General features: G+C 33.2%; 4 protein-coding genes across 12 annotated transcripts; all 4 read left to right on the forward strand.

Annotated features, from left to right (window-relative positions):
• Positions 1-524: 524 nt before the first annotated feature.
• LOC114164080 (DEAD-box ATP-dependent RNA helicase 50) lies at positions 525-5,121 on the forward strand. The gene is made up of 7 exons (XM_028048586.1): positions 525-1,135; positions 1,252-1,446; positions 1,562-1,749; positions 1,916-2,129; positions 3,794-3,925; positions 4,029-4,204; positions 4,325-5,121. Exons 1-7 carry the CDS (start codon positions 578-580, stop codon positions 4,548-4,550), a joined length of 1,689 nt encoding a protein of 562 aa, XP_027904387.1. The 5' UTR covers positions 525-577; the 3' UTR covers positions 4,551-5,121.
• A 665-nt stretch (positions 5,122-5,786) lies between these two features.
• LOC114163989 (protein FAR1-RELATED SEQUENCE 2-like) lies at positions 5,787-10,223 on the forward strand. 9 transcript variants are annotated; one of them, XM_028048421.1, is made up of 9 exons: positions 5,787-5,929; positions 6,802-8,918; positions 9,012-9,068; positions 9,174-9,242; positions 9,386-9,451; positions 9,528-9,596; positions 9,672-9,740; positions 9,828-9,902; positions 9,986-10,223. In XM_028048421.1, exons 2-9 carry the CDS (start codon positions 6,834-6,836, stop codon positions 10,058-10,060), a joined length of 2,565 nt encoding a protein of 854 aa, XP_027904222.1. In that variant the 5' UTR covers positions 5,787-5,929; positions 6,802-6,833; the 3' UTR covers positions 10,061-10,223. The 9 variants fall into 9 exon arrangements, 7 of the variants coding, with proteins under 7 accessions (XP_027904222.1, XP_027904227.1, XP_027904224.1 ...); XM_028048426.1 differs by having other exon boundaries at positions 9,990-10,223; XM_028048423.1 differs by having other exon boundaries at positions 9,672-9,737.
• Positions 10,224-13,532: 3,309 nt separating this feature from the next.
• On the forward strand, positions 13,533-15,556 carry LOC114162495 (histone chaperone ASF1B-like). Its single transcript, XM_028046409.1, has 3 exons — positions 13,533-13,811; positions 14,780-14,895; positions 14,992-15,556. The coding sequence occupies exons 1-3, from the start codon at positions 13,703-13,705 to the stop codon at positions 15,340-15,342; spliced, it is 576 nt and encodes a 191-aa protein (XP_027902210.1). The 5' UTR covers positions 13,533-13,702; the 3' UTR covers positions 15,343-15,556.
• A 1,729-nt stretch (positions 15,557-17,285) lies between these two features.
• LOC114162194 (replication factor C subunit 3-like) lies at positions 17,286-21,442 on the forward strand. Its single transcript, XM_028046002.1, has 11 exons — positions 17,286-18,433; positions 19,029-19,142; positions 19,236-19,268; positions 19,356-19,527; positions 19,616-19,794; positions 19,872-20,008; positions 20,117-20,212; positions 20,294-20,363; positions 20,444-20,521; positions 20,596-20,722; positions 21,108-21,442. Exons 1-11 carry the CDS (start codon positions 17,459-17,461, stop codon positions 21,167-21,169), a joined length of 2,043 nt encoding a protein of 680 aa, XP_027901803.1. The 5' UTR covers positions 17,286-17,458; the 3' UTR covers positions 21,170-21,442.
• Positions 21,443-21,999: the final 557 nt, after the last annotated feature.

Raw genomic sequence — 21,999 nt, forward strand, 5'->3', positions numbered from 1 at the left:
AAGTTTTAATGAATTTTGGAATTAGTCCCTCTTCGAAACTTGATACCAATTTAGTCCTTCATCTTTAGAAATGTGTGGATTTAGTCCTTATTATCAATTTTTTATTAAGTTTATTTGATGTTTCAAGCGCATCTCATGATAGTATTTGAATTGTTTACACCGTTTGACACAAACTTAAATATTATCATAAAATGCATTTACAATGTCAAATAAACTTTTGTAAGAAAGACTAAATCCACACATTTCTAAAGATGAAGGACTGAATTGATATCAAGTTTCGAATAGAGACTAATTCCAAAATTCACAAAAACTTGAGGGACCAAAAACTTATTTAATCCTTTTAAATATTTGGTAAGAATGAGAATCATTTTAAACATTATATTAAGATGAGGACGATCAACAACAAACACTTCGAAAATAAGGAGGAAAAGAGTATTTAAGGTTAAATTAACTTCTGAACATATATTTTGTAAGTATTTATAACATGTGTAAATATATTTATTTATATTTATAAAATGGAGAAAAGAAGGTTATCCAGATATTTTGGTCGAAGAGAGTGAGGAAGAAGAGCAGAGAAATGGTGGTTGGGAGAGTTGTTGTTCTAAATCCTCCCTCCAATCTGTTCCACAATCCTTCTTCTGCTGCATCGCTCATACCTCCACACACTCGTCTTCTCTCTTTCTCCGCTTCCGCCGCCGCCGCCGCCGCCGCCTCCTCCTCCTCCTCCTCCGCCAATCGCACTCGTCACACACCCACTACCAAAAACGATTCTCCCTTCTCAACCTTCGGAAGAGTCAAGACTCAGAAACCGAAAACTCTGCTCCACAGAAGCAGGGACCGAAGACGTACCCTTCAAGTTGAAGAAGAAGAAGAAGATGATGACGATAACTATGGTAATTATGATGATAATGACGACTACTCAGCCCCAAGACGAGGAAGACCCTCTCAGTCTGGGTCTCGGTCAGGTGGACGAAAACGAGGAGGATGGGATATCATTCCCAGGTTTCCCTCACAAGCCGAGTCAACCACTGACACAAACTTCTTCAGTCTCAAGTCATTTAAAGAAATTGGGTGCGCTGACTACATCATTCAATCCCTCCAAAAAATCTTCTTAACGCGCCCTTCCCATGTACAGGTACCTATTCATTCATCCACTCATGCTCATATCTCCTTTTGTTGTTGCTTTAGGCTTTATGCCATTACCAACAAGTTCGTTGCAGTGAGTAATTTGATTGTGTATTGCATGTGTAGGCCATGGCTTTTGCTCCTGTTCTTAGCGGAAAGACTTGTGTCATAGCCGACCAAAGTGGTTCTGGAAAGACATTAGCTTATCTTGCACCAATCATTCAGCGTCTTAGACAAGAAGAACAAGAAGGACGTAGTCAATCCTCTTCGCAAGCTCCTAGAGTGCTGGTACTCGCACCCACTGCGGAGTTAGCTTCTCAGGTCAAATCCTCCTTATTTTCTCATTCTTATTCTGTTTTATTGTTTTGCTTGTTTGAACCCTTTGAGAGTGGTGTAACTCCGTTGTCCATCTAATGCACTATTGCGTGCTTCGCAGGTCTTGGATAATTGTCGATCCCTGTCAAAATCTGGGATTCCATTCAAATCTATGGTTGTCACGGGAGGTTTTCGACAAAGGACTCAACTGGAAAATTTACAGCAGGGAGTTGATGTCTTAATAGCAACGCCTGGCCGTTTTTTGTACCTCATGAATGAAGGCTTCTTGCAGTTAACAAATCTAAGATGGTAAAACTTGCTTTCATATCGATTGAATTGCTTACTACCATTACAGATTTTTACATTGATTTTCTGTTTTATCATCAAACGGGCAGTGCAACTAATTTATGCGTCCATTTAGGATATTTTACCTATCCACGCTGATTTTTAAATTCTTTACAACAATTTGTTTCAGTGCTGTGTTGGATGAGGTAGATATTCTCTTTGGAGATGAGGACTTTGAACGGGCTCTTCAATGCCTGATCAATTCTTCACCGGTCGACACACAGTACCTATTTGTGACTGCAACTTTACCAAAAAATGTTTTCACCAAATTGGTTGAAGTTTTTCCTGACTGCCAAATGATTATGGGGCCTGGTATGCATCGAATAAGTTCTCGTCTTGAAGAGGTCAGGTTTCAGTTGTAACTTTCTTTTCCTTCTATTTCATTTTTCTTGGATAGAAGACAACATTACAGAATATCAGAAGACTTATATATGAACATGTTGACTTAGGACGGGAAAATTCAATGGACTAAGTATGAGAAACATAATCACTTCTTGTTTCCAACGTGATATTTAAATTGAATTGTTTTACTTAGGGGCTATGGAGAGACAGAGGGGGGGAGGGAGGGAGGGGGGATACACTTATCCCAATAATAAGTGTAATGAATTACTCTTCATCTGGACCATGAAGAGGGATTTACTTACCCAGGGAGTTATTGTGATTGGTGAATCTTAATCTGGACCTTCTATCTTATTTTAGATCAATGGCTCATGATAAGTACTTAAAAGGATACTCTTGATAATGCAATGAGTAATCATCCTGTAATAGTCTCCATAACTATGAACAGGAAGATAAAGGTAGGAAATGGAAAAACAAAGTTTGAATCAAGAGTAGCATTTTAAATACTTAATTTTGAGCAGTTAATCTAAAATAGAATAAAAGGTTCAGAGTAAGAGTAACTCATCATAGTGACTCTTAGAGTAAGTAGATTCCTCTACTATACACACACTCTCTGGTGGGGAAAGGATTCTTTGTATTCGAGGTTGGAGATACGTCCACAAGAAAGGATAAAGGAAGAGGATCAGTATTGTATTCAGCACCTCGATCAAGGAAAATTCAATGATATATAGATAATCTAGATTCTAAAAGAATTAAATTTAACTACTTTAACAAATTACCAACTCAGCACTAACAAAATCAAACAGCAAATTCTAGAACTCAGAATTTCTTTTATGTTTACCAATCCTTTTGGGCCAACTGCTCTGGGCCTCTTCTAAGTATATGATGCTAACATACAGGTAGAACTTCTATCTGTATGCTAACATTATATACTTTGTACTGTGTATAGCTATTAGAATTTTATTATTGATGACTTGGAAGCTACCATTTGCTATAGTTGACTACCTATAGATTCATATTATAAGATCAAATGACTTTGAATCTTACGATTTATGAATTTGTCAGTGTAATTTTGTATCATGGATACTAGCACACCATCCAAGTATTTTTCTTTTACCTTTCTTTCATGAAATTGAAAAGTCATATAATAAACCCAAAATTTGTTACTTCACTTCATTCCTTGTGCATTCTATCTGGTTGTTTCATTGCTTCATTTTCGTTCTTCTATAATAGGGGTTTCACAATCTCGGATATAACTCATAACTGTGTTATGTGAGGCTTATGATTAAGTTGGTTTATCTAATGGTAGTTTACAGTTATTACCTTGCACGCTGTATACATTTCTATGATTAAGTTATTTTTCACTTTCTTTGAGTCGTACAATTTGATACAACTTCTGATCCATGGTTCAAAATTAACTTGGCTATGACTCTTTGAATCTCGCTTTGGTCATACTACCATAACTTGTAACAAATTAGAAAAATGGTATCATACACTGTATTATATATTATTAGGGTGCTGGGATGTTTTGGTGCTACATTATATTCTTAGACAGCTATAATGAAAATCAATATTTGTTATGTAACTGATTTCTGTGCCAGACTGCCGGTATTTTGAGTCATCAGTTTCTATTTATCTTGATGTGGTTAGTATCTTCTTATTTGTTCAGATTCTAGTAGATTGCAGTGGAGAAGATGGACAAGAAAAAACTCCTGATACAGCATTTTTCAACAAGAAAACCGCACTTCTGCAGCTTGTGGAGGAAAGTCCTGTTCCAAGAACAATTGTGTTCTGCAACAAGGTATTTTACGTTCTGACTTGAGACTTATCTTTTATAATTTTCGTTTTCTATGCAAACATTTGTCCACTTATCTTGGTGTAATTCTCCGTAAAAAACATTGCAGATTGAAACATGCAGAAAAGTTGAAAATTCATTAAGGCGTTTTGATAGAAAAGGAAATAACATGCAAGTTCTACCATTCCATGCTGCCATGACACAAGAATCACGGCTTGCTAGCATGGAAGAGTTTACTCGTCCTCCTTCAAAAGGAGTTTCCCAGTTTATGGTTTGCACCGACAGGTATTTGTCTGTTAACTCTAATTTTACCTTTGCCTTTCTGACGTTTTGTTATGCATGTTAATTTTCAACGGTTTGATGATTCTCTGATGCAAAATAAATGATTATGGCAACTTGTCACAGGGCTTCGCGAGGAATAGACTTTGCAGGAGTGGATCATGTCATACTCTTTGACTTCCCACGTGATCCAAGTGAATATGTACGGCGTGTTGGAAGAACAGCCAGAGGTGCGAGGGGAGTAGGAAAGGCATTTATTTTTGTGGTTGGCAAGCAAGTATCCCTTGCAAGCAAAATAATGGAAAGAAGTCGGAAGGGTCACCCACTACATGATGTGCCTACACCATATTAGCTTATGAAGTAGAGTCACTGCTTCAAAAGGTTGCTCTCAACTTCACTTCTGAATCATTGAAAGGAGAGCTATATTAGGTGGTTGGCAACAGTTGTAGCTAAAACGTTTATTATCAATATCTCTGAAGAATGAAATCAAAGATTTTTACCTACGCGAGTTTATAGCTGCATTTTCACTCTTCGCAGTTTGCAAAATGTTAATCCAACCAGTAGTACAAGAAGATTTTGACGTCACTATATGGTCCTGAGTTATGGCTGCTCATTTTGATCGTTACGACAGTATTTCGTCCATTGTATTAGTCTCTGTTAATTTCAATACTTAACTGACTCTCACGTCATGTTAGGCTTCATGTAAGACGTAGATGTGGTTAATATCTACACAACTTTCTCTCTTTTGAGGCTAAAATGATGGATGTGTGAAGCCAGTTTAAGCAAAATCCAAGTCCTATATGTGGTTAATATGAGACAGTTTTCTTTCTCTTATGGAATCTAAGTATAACTGAATATACATTCTGGGGAACAATATTTTTACATTTTTTTTACCTTAATAAAAGTTATATATAGTATCATAAGTTGTGGTATTCTCTGATTAGAATTGGAATTTTACTTGACAATATCACTTAATTGGATTATTTATCGCCAAATTATTTATTAGGTAATTATTGAGGTACAAATTCAAATATGATAATGTAAACAAGTTGTCTCTTCCGATATTTGCTATTTTAAGAAAAAAACCTTTCTTGGCATATTCTTTACAACATATTTTATTTTGTATTTAAAGTGATGCCATCGGGACTCAAGCCCCAAACAACTACTATTTCTACGGACCAATTTTCATTTTCACACTAATTTATGTTGAATCTGTAAATTTCTTTTAAGAAAAAAAATCAAATAAATATATAAAATTAATCATTTTTTTGTTCTTAATTATATGTCTATATTAATTTTTAATTTATTTTTTTCACAAGTCATATATATGTATATATTAATTTTAGATTAATATGGTTATCAATTTGCGCAATTAAATATATATATATTTTTAATTTCCTTCATTTAAAGACTAATGCGATTGACAATACTTTTCAGTTTCAAGAATTAAGATAACAGTTTATTCATTATTATTATTTTGTTGAGTGTGCCATCGATTTAGTAATTGTATATTATGTCTACCAAAATAATGTGTCGTTATAACAGTGTTAAATAATAAATGTATATAGATAGAGTTTAATAACAAAAACTAAGGTTGCGTGGCCGTGTAGACTGTGGTGTTGTGTAGCTTAGCTTGGACTGGAGTAGTGAAGGGAGAAAGCAAAGCATCTTCTTCATTTTGTCTCTCTTCATCTTCTCAGCAATGCCGCCTTTATCAACAACTCACTTTAGGTTTCTACTTTCTTTTAATTTCCATTTCCTAAGTTTCTATTTTTTTTTTTCCATTACCATATGCTTCGAGGACCGTATCTGCTTTATTATTCAATTTGAGGGTATGGTTTCTTGAAATTGAGATGAGTGGGTATTAGATTTTAGCTCACCCACTTCACCACTCGTCCTTTCAACCCTCGAACTTACCCAATGTCGCTTATTCTAAAACTCTGTCATATTTGTGGGATTAATCTCTCCAGTGTGTTGTTGTTTTTACCATGTGCATATCACCCCTCTTTTCAATACAGAAAAACACATTTCATCCCATCTTTTTATGAGATACCGGTACTGCTTGTTTTTTTCTCCATGTTCCTTCATTTTATGATTATTTCCTTTTCCTCAACTCTAAGGGCTGGACCTGTCAATTGATTAATTGCAGCCCAAGTTTTCATTTCATAGTCAAGTTCCCAGTATATCGAAGTTATTTTACATTCCTTGATTGAACAATAAATTGTTTATTACATAGTTATTATTCCATCAAGATATGCTTTATTTATTTGATTTTGTAAAATAGTTAGATGATTTTTATCTTGTTAAAATCAATTTACGAATATATAGAATCAAATATCAATGTGGAACATCGGTATTAATTAAATATGAAATTTATAGTCACGATCTAATTTGCTATATAAAATTTAAATATTATTCTGTTTACTGCAGAATCTTGAAATTGTACATATATTCTGAAGATTTATTTGCTTTTGTTTTCTTCATTGTGTGTTAAATATGATCATTCCAAATGTTTTTATGTCCTTATTACTTACTCATTGGATTGTACTCGTATTTTGCCTTTATAAGATTGTGGTTGCTTATTTATATTCTCTCCATTTCAGATATTGTGACACAAGTTCCTTCTCTTTTTGATATGCTCTCCATGGACATTGATCTTGAGGTACCTATATGTGAGCATGAGAAGATTAATATTGAATCTAGTGGAAATGATGTTACAGATACAACATGTGATATATGTATTGAGGAGCATAACATCAATCCTTGGTCAATGACTGCACACTGTAAGGAAGTTTTAAGTGAAAAAGCTTTCTGCTGTCAGGATCCAGTGGATTTGAATTCTAATCAAGTGGATGCTATTGATAAATTTCCCATCAAAGAACCTCAAAATGGCTTAGAATTTGAATCAAAGGAGGCTGCCTATTCTTTCTACAGAGAATATGCTCGCTTAGTGGGTTTTGGCATCACGATAAAAGCCAGTCGACGCTCAAAAAAGTCTGGTAAATTTATTGATATTAAAATTGTTTGTTCTAGATTTGGAAGTAAGCGTGAGTCCGGTACAGCTGTTAATCCACGACCATGTACAAAGACGGACTGTAAGGCTGGAATGCATATGAAGAAGAAGCTAGATGGTAACTGGATTGTATACAATTTTGTAAAAGAGCACAATCATGAGATCTGTCCTGATGATTTTGTCAGGGGACGTAGCAAACAAATAAGTAATCTAGCTTGTCGTAAGAAGGCCATGCAATTGGCTCTAGACGAGGGAGATGTGCAGTTGATCATCGAATTCTTAATCTCTATGCAGTGTGAAAATCCGAACTTCTTTTATGCAATAGACCTGGATCAAGATAGACATTTGAGAACTGTATTTTGGGTTGACTCAAAAGGAAAATTTAATTATACAAACTTTCATGATATTGTGTTGATTGACACTTTTTACCTGAAAAACAAATATAAAATTCCTTTTGTTCCTTTTGTCGGGGTCAACCATCACTTCCAGTACATTTTACTTGGATGTGCACTGGTTGGGGAAGAGTCTGTTTCAGCTTTTATGTGGTTAATGCGAGCATGGCTCAAGGCAATGAGTAACCTACCTCCCAAGGTGATCATCACAGACCAGGAGCAATTCTTGAAAGAAGCTGTCATGGAAGTGTTTCCAGATAAACGTCATTGTTTCTGCCTATCACATGTTTTATGTAAAATACCCAAGAATTTGGATTATATCATAAATCAAAATAATAATTTTATGGAAAAATTTGACAAATGCATTCATCATTCCTGTTCAGATGAGAAATTTGAAGAGAGATGGTGGAAGTTGATGAATAGAATTGAACTAAAGGACGACGAATTGGTTCGGTCATTGTATGAAGATCGTAAAAAGTGGGTGCCTACATTCATGCGGGACATTTCTTTGGTTGGATTATCTACAATTGTAAGGTCTGAGAGTATATCATCTTTCTTTGACAAGTATATCCGTGTTGATTCTACCTTAAAGGAATTTATTGAACAGTATAAAGTTTTCTCTGTAGACTGTTTTGACATTGAAGCCAAAGCTGACCTTGAAACAGAGCAAAAGCAACCTACATTAAGATCTTTATCACCTTTTGAGAAGCAGCTATCTACAATTTATACTGATGCCATATTTAGAAAATTTCAGTTGGAAATATTGGGAATGATGTCTTGTCATCCCCAGATGGAAACAGAAGGAAGGGAAAATCTGACGTTTGTTGTTCATGATTTTGAGAAGCGGAAGAAATTTATTGTTTCTTGGAATGAAGCAGATTTGTGTGTCTGTTGTTCATGTTGTTTATTTCAATACAAAGGTTTTCTATGTAGACATGCAATGCTTGTCCTTCAGAAGTCCGGCATAACCAGCATTCCATCCAATTATATTTTAAAACGATGGACAAAAGATGCAAGGGCCGATCAATTTTCTGGTGACATAATTACCAGGACTGCTAATCGAGTTCAACGTTTTAATGACCTTTGTAGGCGGGCAATTGTATTAAGTGAAATTGGATCTTTATCTGAAGATACTTACCGTGTTGCATCTCAGGCCATGGAAGAAGTGTATAAACACTGTATGAACACAAAATATTCTGCCAGAAACACTTCGGATCCCAACAAGTTGGCTCCTAATGCTTTTGATGTTGAAGATAAAAATTATGGCTGCGACAGGGCAAAACATACTAAGAAAAGGAAGTCATTCAGTAAAAGGGTTAGTTGATGATCAACTGTTATCTTGCTGATAGAACTTGTTTTGACTTGTAGTAAGTGGTGGACCTTCTTAAACAGATTTTGTACATTACAGGAATGCTCTGATCCAGAAAGAATCAATATCAAGACGATGGATGATCTCAGAAAGAGGGTTTGCCCATTTATTACTTTCTTGGCCTTGTCATGCACGGATAAAGCTTAGAATTCTCATATTACTCATACTTTGTAGGGTCATCAGTGTTATCTTTATGTGCAGGAACAGAGAAGTACAAGAGCGCACGACTTCAGTAATTGTTACATTTATCAGCACGACATGCAAACTGTGGTACGGATATTTCTCTTCACATGATTGTCCAGAAAGAATCTAGAGATAGTACTTTAACAGTAGCAGTTTTCGTAAATGTTCATTCTCCTTTTAATTTCTATTTTATTCTTTTGGATACATAAGATAAGACTTTGTTTTCACAGGACTTGGATTCTAGAGCTTTGACCCTTGATGCCTATTATGGGACTCAGCAGAGTGTGCTTGAAGATGTATTATCTTGTATTATCTGTACTCTTTTTTTTGTAGTTGGATAGTGTATAAATTAACTGTTTATATTTTTTAAAGGCGCAGCTGAACTCAGTCTCTGTCATGCATGATGGCTATTATAGCAGTCAACCGGCCGTTCTGGGACTGGTAGGCGCATGGACTTTCTCCTAGGCTCTTTTTATGAGAGATGTTTTGGATCTCATATTTTGTTTCAATCTTCAGGGGCAATTGGATTCCATGGCAAGCCGTGGTCCACATTATGGGATGCAGCACAGGATGCAAGGACCGGTAGTGAGTTATGGCTTACATTTTGAAACTACTTGGCTCAAAATTTTTAATCCAAGATAATTATTAGCGTCTTGTGGTTTGTTTTCACAGCTTCAAGGAGAACTCACTTTCAGAACGCCAACAGTACAAGGGTGTTTTGACCTCCAAGATAGTCTAGAACCTATAGTATGCAATTAAATGATTCAGTTATAATTTGCACTTTAGTTTGCACTGTCAAGTATATTCGTAAGTTGTGATTTTTTTTTCAGGAAGAACCTATTAAGGCCTCACAGTTCCATGACATTGCATCAAAGCAACTAGAAGATGATAAATCGCTTTCCTGATATCTGGAAGACTACAGTTTTCTTTCCATGTTAGATTAAAGATGTGTATGTATATATATGGATAGTATAGACTAGTACTAAACAAAGTTTTTCTTTTTTCTTGGGGAGTAGGGAAAAATTGCACTCTTTAACAAAAATGAAAAAATGAGGACTTCGACTTCTACATAAAGTGTTAACACTTAGATCAATTATAAAATGCTTGAGCGTAGTTTGGTAGATAAAAACAACCACACAAAGAAGAGCAACCCTAGTCCTCTACTGCTCTAATCACAAAGTATCTACTTGGAAATGATTGTAATGGTAGTTTGCAAAATGCATCTGAGGCATGTGCTATATGCAATATCTGATAATATATACATATATATATATATATATATATATATATATATATATATATATAAACTTATTGAAACTAATCTTTTGTTCTCAACTGCATTACAGATAAAAATAAGGATAGAAATAGGAAGAGAGTAATAATTGTGTATCAAGAATGTAATCCTTTAAGTTACCTCTATAATGCTTTTGGAGGAAATTAATTTTCATTGGAATTAGGAAATCACAATAAATTTTATAATTATTATTTTCTGTTCCTACCAAATCAATTAAAGAAATCGTAATATCATATAAAAAAACATAATATTATACACATATGTTATTTTATGTTGTTAACAAATCAAGTATAAAATGGCAATAAATTTTGCAACAATTGATGTTTTTGTGGCTAAATACTTAATCACAGTATATTATATTATATTTCTAAATATATAATAACATTTGTTATGTTATGATGTTGACATATAGCAAATTTTTCGACCAGAATATTTCATTTATTGTTTTGAATAGTCATTATTACTGGCTAAAAGAAAAACCTATAAATTTTGTAATCTTGTTTTTTTATTAATAATATTACTTGTGGTTTTGTAATATTTTTAAAAATTAGTGAATGAATAAAAATTATTAAACAAAATATATGAAGTTATTAAGGAAATCTTTAATAACAAAATTCGTAGTTAAGTTTTTAAAATTAAAATGTGAAATTATAAAACTCTTGATGATCTTAAATAAAATCTTTCATTATAAAATTAAAATGAAATATTCTTTATTTTTGAAAAAGCGTGTATTTAAGTGAAATACAAATAATTAAAATTTATAAACGTACTAGTTTCTTATATTAAGACAAAAATCTTAAGAAAGTGTAAAAAGTAATGTGAAATATAAAATCATATAAAATAAATACTTAAAAAACCATACTGTATAAATATGTCGAAATTGAGGTAGGTTTGGATGAGTGAAATTGATGATACATAGTGTTGAAACCATAATCAACATCCGACTAAACACGGTTATGTAATGCACTTGATTTTCTTAAGATACCAACAAATTTATTCATTGTTATTTTAAAATTACAACCTAACATATAAAGTTGTATTTTAAATTAGCAATATCATCACCTACAGCATTACACGGGTCGATACGCACAGCGCCTAGTATCCATCGTTTATGGCTAGGACATCATCACCTATTTTTAATAAAATTATTTATTAAAAATAAAGTGATATATATCAGAACAGATGAGAAAATAACCATTGATAAATAAAGAAAAAAGAGAATAAGCAAAAATGAATGATTTTATAAAAAACTTGTAAAAATAATAATCAATTTTCAAAATTTTAATAAACAATTATATTTTAAAGGGTAAAATTGGTATTTTAAAAAATGGACACAAAAAGAGAGAATCCTCTTTTTATTTACCAGCGTAACACAGACGCGCGCTATCGCGCCTATGTGTATGCATCTTTTAAATATGCGTGATATTATATTAGTAGGTGATAATATTATAATATTATTAAGTTAATATATATTAAAATTATGTTTATTAAAAATAAAGTGAAATATATCATAACAGATAAAAGAATAATCATTCATAAATAAAGAAGAAGAAAAGAAGTAGAGATATATGATTTTATAAAAAGTTTGTAAAATTAACGGTCAATTTTTTAAAATTTAATAAATTATTGTATTTAAAGTGTAAAATTGATATTTTGAAAAGTGGATACAAAAAGGGGAATCCCCTTTATATATTGTTAGGTGATAATATTATAATATTATTAAGTTAATATATATTAAAATTATATTTATTAAAAAAAAGTGAAATATATCAGAACAGATAAAATAATAATCATTGATAAATAAAGAAGAAGAAAAGAAGTAGAGATATCTGATTTTATAAAATGTTTGTAGAAGTAACGGTCAATTTTTTAAAATTTAATAAATTATTGTATTTAAAGGGTAAAATTGGTATTTTGAAAAGTGGACACAAAAAGGGAATCCCCTTTATATATTGTTATAGATACAAATATAGAAGAAAATGATCTTTAACGTTCTGGATTATATGATCTAAAATGTTTCTAAATTACATTATAAAAAATGAAAACTGAAAATTCTAAATTATAGAATAAATTTAAAATTTTTAAATCTACTAGAATTCAGGTTAAAATTATGGAAAAGGAGAAGAAATGGCTCAACACATCAAACTTGATGTTTTAGTATAAGTGTTATTAAATACTCTCATTTATCATAAAACATATCTTAAAAAGAATGGTACAAGAGATTTTACAATTTGTATAAAATATTATTTTTTCCCCTAAATTCTTGTCCTTACTAAATTTTACGAATATTTATGTTCCATATAATATTTTTTTAAATGTCATTAATTATAAATATATTTGATAATACTTTACATATTTAGTCAAATTAATTGTTTAATGATATTTGCAATTATAAGAGTTGTCATTTTAGAAAGAGTACTTATTTATTGAAAATTCCTTTGATCTAGTCACAGTACATGGATTCAATCAATAATCCAATAAGTTAGTAATTTGGTCAAGGCTATTATTTTTAAAACATCGTTACTACAACTTTTGGTCAAATAAATAATTATATTAATTGAGTCAATGTTTATTTTTATTTTTTCCTATCCAAAACTTTTATATCTTTTAGTTAATTTTTGCTGTTTAACTTTTGATGTGTTATTATTAACATGACTCATTATTGATTTTATTTGTGTATGCATGTGTCAAAAATTTAATTTTTTGTACTTAATGTTAAAGATATTATAATTAACGTAAGATAAAAGATGATTTTTATTCTACGTAACAAAGGAGGACCATCATCACCTACATTTAATATCTGTAGTTAATTACATGAAAATTATGGATGAATATAAAAATCTTATTATTTAACATATTTTTAATTAAAATCATAAAAAGTTTTTTTTTATGCATTAACAATTAAATTGATTTATAAAATCTAACCTCTTTTGACAAGCTAATACAAATAATCAAGACAACAAACAGATAATAATCAATTAAACAATTAATCTGAAAAAAAATAATAATAATTGAATTAAAAATATATAAAGTTAAAAGAAACTTGAAATGAACTAAGATAATAAATAGTGTGAGGGTGGGAATTGTATTGTGAATTGGGAGTGAAAAGCGAGGTATTTTTTGGTGTCTTCAAACCCTCTCCCGCCAACAACAGGAAAGTGCGGTTCTTGGGGTTCCCAACATTGTTTGATTGGTTCATTCATTCATTGTCTGAGAAGAAGAGAAGAAGAGAAGAATCAGCAGCAGCATCAGCATGAGTGCTGTGAACATCACCAACGTCACCGTCCTCGACAACCCTGCTTCCTTTCTCACCCCTTTTCAGTTCGAGATTTCCTACGAGTGTCTCACCGCTCTCAAAGACGGTAACATCTTCTCTCTCTCTTTTTTTCTTTCTTTTAGGGTTTCTTCATCCCTCTCTTCAGACCCTCACTCTCTAACTTCTTAATCGCTCCATTCCACTCTCAATCCCCTCTCTATCTTTCTCTTTCACCCTTCCCACGAGGATGCGGATCTCTTTCATCCTCGCTTTTCTTATCATTATCTCTGCAACCCCCAATTTTTTCCGTCTAATTTAATACCCAAAACCCTGCTTAATCATTCGCACAAGACTGCTTTTTTATCAATATTACAATTTTGTTTGTCTTTCATTCTATTCGATAGGGGCACAAAGTAACCCACCCAGAACTAAATACCATTGCAACTTGATGATTCTGTAAGACGATACTTTCTCATGACTTAGGCTTTGTTTGTCTAGTGCCTTTTTTTTTTTCACTAAAATTTGTATGCCTGTTGAGCACATTCGAAAGAGCTTTTTCTTGACCAAATTCTTGTTTCCCAGAAGATTGTCTCTCAGCGCTTCATTACTTTGAGATAACGAGCTGAATGGACAAAATATCTTCTGCTATTTCTGTTAATTGCTTCTAAAACTTTGTTTTTGAATTTTTTTTCTTCAAAACTTATTGGATTTGGAATAAGAAATTGATAGTTGAGCGTGTGAAATTATTTAGAAGAAGCTTTTTTTTTAAAGCAAAAAACAAGAAGGGTATAATCAACCTTTACTGTTTGACCTTGTTCCGGTAATTGTTATCTGTTATTTTAAATTTTGTAATCTATACTTGTAAATATGAAAGCTTGTTGAGAATATTTTCTTGTAAGTGATTTTCTGGGAACAAAGTCGGTCTAAATTATCATGTTGAATTTGTGTCGAGAAATCAGAGTGAATCCTATTTTTCTAACCTCTTCACTGTAATCTCACTCCTATATCGTCTTGCTTCTGTGGCCTTCGTTACCACGTTTGGTTTTGACAATGTATGCTATCTTGTGGGTGCAGATTTGGAATGGAAGCTTATATATGTTGGATCTGCTGAAGATGAGACCTATGACCAATTATTAGAAAGTGTCCTTGTTGGTCCTGTCAACGTTGGAAACTATCGCTTCGTTTTACAGGCAAGCCTTATGAATACTAATCTTACGAATTCTGTGCTGCACCATGCAATTGCTCACACACTCGCTCTAACTTTGAAAATACTGTTTGGTTTGCAGGCAGATCCACCGGATCCATCAAAGATTCGTGAAGAAGATATAATTGGTGTGACAGTGCTTCTGTTGACGTGCTCTTATCTGGGACAGGAATTTATTCGTGTTGGCTATTATGTGAACAATGATTACGATGATGAGCAGCTGAGAGAGGAACCCCCTCCAAAGGTGTTAATTGATCGGGTTCAAAGGAACATTTTGTCTGATAAACCCAGGGTCACGAAGTTCCCCATCAATTTCCACCCTGAGAACAATGAAAATGAAGAGCAACCCCCTCCGTCCGAACCCCCATCTGAAACTGGAGAAGATCCACTTGCCTTAGTTGATCGTGAGCCTGCAGATAGGAAGGATTCTTAACATTTTGTAGGTATACAGACCTTTCAATTCCTAAATCTCCATTATATTCACTGTATGGATAATGATGCCGTTTTTGTGAATCTCTGTTCAATTATGTGAATGGGATTTGTGAGCCCTTTTGAAGTAGGGGCCTTGGAGCTCTAGGTTCAAAATGACTGTAAGGTACCAGTTTCGTTGAATGAAGTTTTGCAATGCAAACCCAGTTTTATGGATAGTCTCCTTCTTCACAAATTATAATCTTTATGATTTCTAACAGGCAAGAGGTTTCACTGTAATATTTAAATCATTTTTTGAGTTTTCTTTTGTTTAAAAATTATATTATGACTAGGGCAGGCAGTTCTCTTCTCCGAGGGGGAACCTTGTGGTCTAAAGGTCACATGTTGAAATGTTTGAAATTGCCGCATCCTTTGTAAGGGTAAGACTGTATATATTTAACCACCTTAAACCCCATTAGGACTAGGAGGGGCTTGTTCACCGGGCAGCCTTAACTATAGTTAGTGACTGTGGCTGACAATACACAGAGCCTTAGAGCTTAATCTGATCAGGGTTGAACCTGACCTGTCCTGACCCAATCTAAAAATTCTGGGTTGATCGATATATAAATATGGATGAACCTGAGAGTAAATATCATCTGTTAGGGAAGATCATTCTACTATTTTCTTTTATTAGATTGTTGTTAGGCAATATATAGGGTATATATCATCTCTCAAGGAGTATTTTGTAACATAGGAAGGTCTGTGTCTCCCATATTGTACCGTAAGACCCTGTCACTCTCGTAAACTTCATCAAACAAATAGTCAGTTTAGCATGTTTTAATCTTTTGTTTGAATTTACAATAGAAAAAAAAATTATGTTAAATTTTAAAGTCTTGCGATGCAATTGCATATATCCATAAACGTGGGTTTGGCATATTTTCTTCAGAGAAAAAAGCTGATAATTTATTTTATTTCTGAATCTCGATAAACCGATGGAGCTTAACATGCTCGAAAAGTTACGATCTTTTCCTGTTTGTACTGGTGAATGTGATTAGAATTGATAAACTAAATGTGATATGACCGAAAATTTGTTCGTAAATTTTAACTGTGACATATACCAATACCTAATATTAAAAGAATTGGAATGTTTTGTTCTTTAGTTTTATTCGTTTAATGTTATATAGTGATGATATTACATGTTTATCAAATTCTTATATAATTTATTTATTGTTGCCTAAATGTAAATATATTTAGACAATACACCAATTTCTTTTATTAGTATAATTATTTATATTAATAAATAATTATTTCCAACCCCTTACGAACTTTCTGGAATCAAAAAATGGTATCAATTGATTTTAAAAAAGGTGGAATAAGTATGATAGTATATTCTCACGTTATAAATTAAAATACATAATATAGAGAATGAGACTATTGCCACTTTCTCAATTAAATATTTTAATAGTTTTCTCTGAATATGTCTTCCATACTTCACCTTTGTATCTAGCAAAATAAATCCTGAACCATCTCAAACTATTTTTTCTTTGTTTGTATTACTAAATATTCTAAACTGTGTATCTCTTTCAATTTGTTTTTTAATCTCCATTTTTTAAATTAATTTTATTAATGATAAGAAAATAACAGTGACTTTTATTCACATCACCTCAATTTTGTTTTAAAAGAAAAAACTCAATTCAATACATTAATTCTTTGGTAGAAACTTAATTAAAAATATTTAAATTGGAAATTTAAAATTTAATTAAGCTATTTTGAATGTTTTCTATAACGACTATAAAGAGTGGCAAAATCCAACAACTGAAAAATAAAATTTGCAAAATTGTATTTTAAATGCTTGATAAAATAAAAAATTTAACCGTAAATATTTAAATTTGTAAAAGATTCAAAATTTAATTAGGTAAATTATAATTATAGAAAAAATAAAGATAATAGTAATAGATGTTTGGACGTAAGTATTTTATGATGAGACGTGAATGTGACAGAGTCGGCGCGGTAAGGACCTTGTGAATAACGGTCCTATCTGTTTTGTTGCATAGACATCATCGCCTACTTCGAAACATCCGATATATCACATCGCATCGCATTCTATGCATCCAGCTTGAGCTTCAAGCTTAGGCTTAACAATGGTGAATGGCGAACACAACCTGTCAATGCAACTGCCAGATCCAACCATGAAGCAACCCAACGTTAACGTTTCCGATCAGAGCATGTCGAAGAACCACATCTCACCCACCCGTCGCAGGTTTCGGTCCAGAAGGAGGAAAACCACCTCTGCTTGCCCCCTCACATCGCTCAGCTTCCGCGCATACAGCATCGACGGCACCAACAGTCCCTACTACAAGGGTCTCACCGACCAGTCTCTTGCCATTGTGGACACCATACCCTCCTGCACTCAACCTCATCCTCATCCTCACACCCCTTCCTCCGACCTTCTTTCAAGTCCTTATTACAAAGGCCTTACGGACTATTCCCTTGCTATTGGTCCTTGGACCCCTCACAACCATCCTCTTCCTTTTCCCCACAACTCCCTCTCCTACACCCCTAGTCCTTACTATGCAGGCCTTCTCACTCACTACACCTTTCTCTTCCATGCACCCTCGCTTCAACCTCCTTTCACTACAAACCCTAAACTCTCCCTTCCAATCATCAAGACAGACCCTACTTTGAAGGACTTGATGGTCGATGCTCCTCACGTTGACTTTGTTACTCAAGGAACTGATGAAGTTGGCAATCATGCATTGGAAGAACTTGGCGAGAAAACTTGTGTTGTGGTTGATAAAGAGAAGGCATTGAGAGAGAATGATGTTGAGATGGTGACTGAAGTGTCAGAAGAAACAATGTTGGATAGAAAGTTGATGAGTGATGTTACTGAAGAGAAGCCATTGGGGGAGAAAGCATCGGAAACAAGCGAGATGGATGTGTGGAAGGAAGAGGAAGTGAAAGAAGTTGTTTCATCATCAGAAGCAGTTGTTGCTTCGTCTGAATCTGAATGGAAAGAAGGAGATGGGTACGATTATACATGGGCAGCCAAATACCAACCCATGGCCTTGGAAGACTTCATCTGCAACAAAGATATAGCAAGTCAACTCAAGACAATGGTTAGATATACCTAAACCTAATTACTTTTTCTTAATTGCATTTTGTAAATCTATAACATATTATCCATACCTAAAAGCAAGGGTTGGTATACCTGAATTTAATTACTTTGAAAATTAATTACATCCCATGATTGCATGCAAATTAATTGCATTTCATAATTCTATGAGATATAATCCATACCTAAAAACACAGTATCTTTAACAGTTATGCAATTATAGAAATAAAAATGGTTTTAAAAAATTGTACTTGAAAAGGTTACTCATTTGTATAATGTATTATTTCGAATTATTTTTATTATCATTTTATTTATTTATTTTGGAGATAACATTTAAAGTATACCAAACACCTTCTCTTACATGTTTAATTTCATGATGTTTCCTATATATGAAACTTCATATTTTATTTTGCTCAAAGTTTTGGTGTTACTTTAATAGGCCAAGTATATGAAAACTTGTGGACATTATATGTTAATGTAACTAATGAATTGATTAATTAATTTAGCGGGCACACTTTTTAAACGAATTTTTGAACAGAGCAATTGGGTGCATGGTCTGGGAAAAATGAAATTAAAATTGGATTTTGATAATCGCACAGGTAGAAGGTGGTTGTGGGTGCAGCCACTTTATATTTGAAGGACCACCAAGCGTGGGGAAGAGATCCATGATAAGGGCTATGCTGGGAGAGGTATTCGGCTCCGAAAGGGTCCAGGTAAACTATTCTAACTCAAATACATTTGTATCGTTCATCCGCAGAAAACAAAAACTACACTCATGAGAATTTTACCGCTGAATGACATCACAGGTCGTAGAAGAATATAAAAACTTCATTTTGAAGGTAACATCTTGCATTTTCATGGATGATAAACTGTTTGTTCCTGATCAATACCAGGAAGATAATTATTGTTTTGATATCTACGCGTAGGGAGAAATGGTTGATAGTGTGCAAGTGCGCGTGAAGAAATCACTCCATCATGTGGAGGTGAATCTGTCAGAGACAAATGGATACGAAAAACATGTAATTGTTGATTTATTCAAGGAAACATATGGGCAGGTGATAGATAACTCTCAACCTTGTTGCCCAGAAAACTGCAAAGGTAAGTGAAGGAAAAGGTGCGGTTGTGAATTAGGTAACAACATGTTCTTTTTACTAATTAATGTCTCTGTTTGTGGTTTGTTTGAAAGCAATCGTTTTGTACGAGGCGGAAAAGCTGTCGATAGAATCGTTGTTGTACATTAAGTGGCTGCTAGAGAAGTACGACGGGTGTAATAAGGTTTTCTTCTGTTGCTCCGATGAATCTAAGCTCCAACCTGTGAAGCCACTTTGCATCACTCTGCGCCTTTCATCGCCGTCAACCCAAGAGGTTCCTTTCTCGTTTCCTTCATTTTCAATACATAACATAACACATAACATGCTTCTCATGAGTTTTTCACCCAACAGCTAGCTAAGATTTTGGAAAACATTGCAATAGAAGAAGGGATACAGTTATCACGCCACTTAATCGATACCATAATTTTGAGATCCAACAACAACCTACGCCAAGCCATTCGCTCGTTAGAGGCCACTTGCCGAAACAGGTTTGTCGTTTTCATGTTCAACAAGTTTATGTTAATGCTTTCTTTTTCTGAAAGTGAAGAATTAAAGAAACAAGAAACAGAAAATAACACTCTTTGATTTGCATGCAGGAATGCTATCAAAGACGACGACGTGATTCTAACGGGTTGGGAACAAGATATTTTGGATATTGCCAAGAAAATAATCCAAGAGCAAAGTCCACGACAGTAAGGAATTTCACACCAGCTTTTGTTTCTATTTATGATTGAAGTTTAGTTTTTGAGTTGATTTTTTTATATTTGCAATAGGTTGTACGCCATTCGTAGAAAGCTACGAAGTCTTATGAGCCATGATGTTCCTCCAGATTTTATTTACAAGGTAAATGAATTATTTGTTTGAAATGAAAATAAAATTTGAAGGTTCCAACTTAAGGCGTTAATTGGTTGATGAATATGCAGTCTTTGGTACCAGAATTAACCACTCTTGTTCATCACTCGCTACGCCCAGGGGTTGCCAAACTCGACAGGGACTTCATGGTAAATAATGCTCAAACTCTTTTCTCTGTTTCACTTTGTTCTGTTTTGATCTAGATTTTTTGGTCCCTTCTCAGAGAGCCAGTGAAATGAAATTTGAAACTATGAAGCAGCACTTCTATCATGCTCAAAAACAGTCGGAATCTGATGACAAGAACAATGATTCAACAAAAAAGAATGCCTTAACTTACTTAAAAGTGGAAGGTAAAACATTTTCTAACTTTCTGCCATTTAGATTCTTCAATATTTTTACAAAATTATGATACTTTCACAAACTTTTTTATTTACAAGTTTTTTTTAAGTCATGTCAAACTCTTTTTTCTTTTGAAGTCACATTAAATCCTTTTTTATTCAATGAAATATTATCATGTCGACATTATCAATAACTAGTCAATTTTTTTTTTGTGAAAAGTAATTTTCCTTTTTACTATTCACTTCCAACGCGTGACTTAGTTTCAGTGTTGTGGACAAAATTCCCGGTTGGGGAATCGTGAAAAACGTTTTGGAGTTGGACCAAGTAAAAGGTAAATTGAGAAAGGTGATAATAGTTGTATATTAATAATTGATGATTGGAATTATTTTGTTGCAGAGTTTATAGCGAAAGTGATGAGCTGGTACAAGAATTGGTCTGAAAAAGACAATAAGCAGTAGCGCGTGCAGCAACACGTTGTGTCTGTTAAATATGAACCAAATAATGATTGCCACGAAAATGTGGCAAGAACACCTTTTTACACAACAATATATTTGGGTGAATGTTGGAGTGCTTCATTTATTAATCTTGCTAGTTTGATTGGGATGCAAGCTAGCTTTGTAATTATTGCGTACTCCATTTCTGTTACAAAACCAAGGTAGTTTATACTCTATCTTTGTCGTAGGTGCTTGTTCCTTTCTTCATTACAAACAATTTTATCTTAAAATAATTACATATTTTGTAGTTTTATCTTAAAATAATCACATGTTTTGTAGTGTGCAGTTTTACCATTTTATTCTCCTATTTAGTTTAAATTATATATACAGAAATATAAATTTATACTATTTAAATATATATGTTTCGACAAACTTTTTGATGGTATTTCTAAAAGGAAAGAAAAAAATATTTTTTGTAAGTTAAAACCAACTTATGCATCGAACAAAAACTCTTACACATCTATATATTTAAAGTTTTATAAAAATAGTTAATAATTCTTTAAACTTTTATATAAGGATGTCAAAGTAGGTTAGGATCGTCAAGGGCGAGCTGGGTTGGAGTCAACCTACTGTAATTCGGTCCGTCTAGTTTGTCAACTTGTTTTTTTCTAATTCTTGTATATTTAAAATTAAAAATAATTTAAAATAATACATTTTTATATTGTATAGATAAATTTATATATATATATATATATATAATAAATTTATATACAAATTTTTTTAAAAAGTAAAAACAAAATTAAAAAATAAAAATAAAAAAAGAGGCGGGTTACCCCGCTCTAAGACTAGACGAG

The sequence above is a fragment of the Vigna unguiculata genome, chromosome 9 (assembly GCF_004118075.2).
Source record: "Vigna unguiculata cultivar IT97K-499-35 chromosome 9, ASM411807v1, whole genome shotgun sequence".
Classification (NCBI taxonomy): Eukaryota; Viridiplantae; Streptophyta; class Magnoliopsida; order Fabales; family Fabaceae; genus Vigna; species Vigna unguiculata.

Coding starts and splice junctions, on each gene's coding strand:
- LOC114162495 (XM_028046409.1), top strand. CDS start 13,703: ATGAGTGCTGTGAACATCACCAACGTCACCGTCCTCGACAACCCTGCT. Junction 13,812..14,779: donor TCTCACCGCTCTCAAAGACG/GTAACATCTTCT, acceptor TTGTGGGTGCAG/ATTTGGAATGGAAGCTTATA. Junction 14,896..14,991: donor ACTATCGCTTCGTTTTACAG/GCAAGCCTTATG, acceptor TTTGGTTTGCAG/GCAGATCCACCGGATCCATC.
- LOC114163989 (XM_028048421.1), top strand. CDS start 6,834: ATGCTCTCCATGGACATTGATCTTGAGGTACCTATATGTGAGCATGAG. Junction 9,243..9,385: donor AGCACGACATGCAAACTGTG/GTACGGATATTT, acceptor TTGTTTTCACAG/GACTTGGATTCTAGAGCTTT. Junction 9,452..9,527: donor AGCAGAGTGTGCTTGAAGAT/GTATTATCTTGT, acceptor TATTTTTTAAAG/GCGCAGCTGAACTCAGTCTC.
- LOC114164080 (XM_028048586.1), top strand. CDS start 578: ATGGTGGTTGGGAGAGTTGTTGTTCTAAATCCTCCCTCCAATCTGTTC. Junction 1,750..1,915: donor CAGTTAACAAATCTAAGATG/GTAAAACTTGCT, acceptor AATTTGTTTCAG/TGCTGTGTTGGATGAGGTAG. Junction 2,130..3,793: donor TAAGTTCTCGTCTTGAAGAG/GTCAGGTTTCAG, acceptor TTATTTGTTCAG/ATTCTAGTAGATTGCAGTGG.
- LOC114162194 (XM_028046002.1), top strand. CDS start 17,459: ATGGTGAATGGCGAACACAACCTGTCAATGCAACTGCCAGATCCAACC. Junction 19,143..19,235: donor TCGGCTCCGAAAGGGTCCAG/GTAAACTATTCT, acceptor ATGACATCACAG/GTCGTAGAAGAATATAAAAA. Junction 19,795..19,871: donor CATCGCCGTCAACCCAAGAG/GTTCCTTTCTCG, acceptor TTCACCCAACAG/CTAGCTAAGATTTTGGAAAA.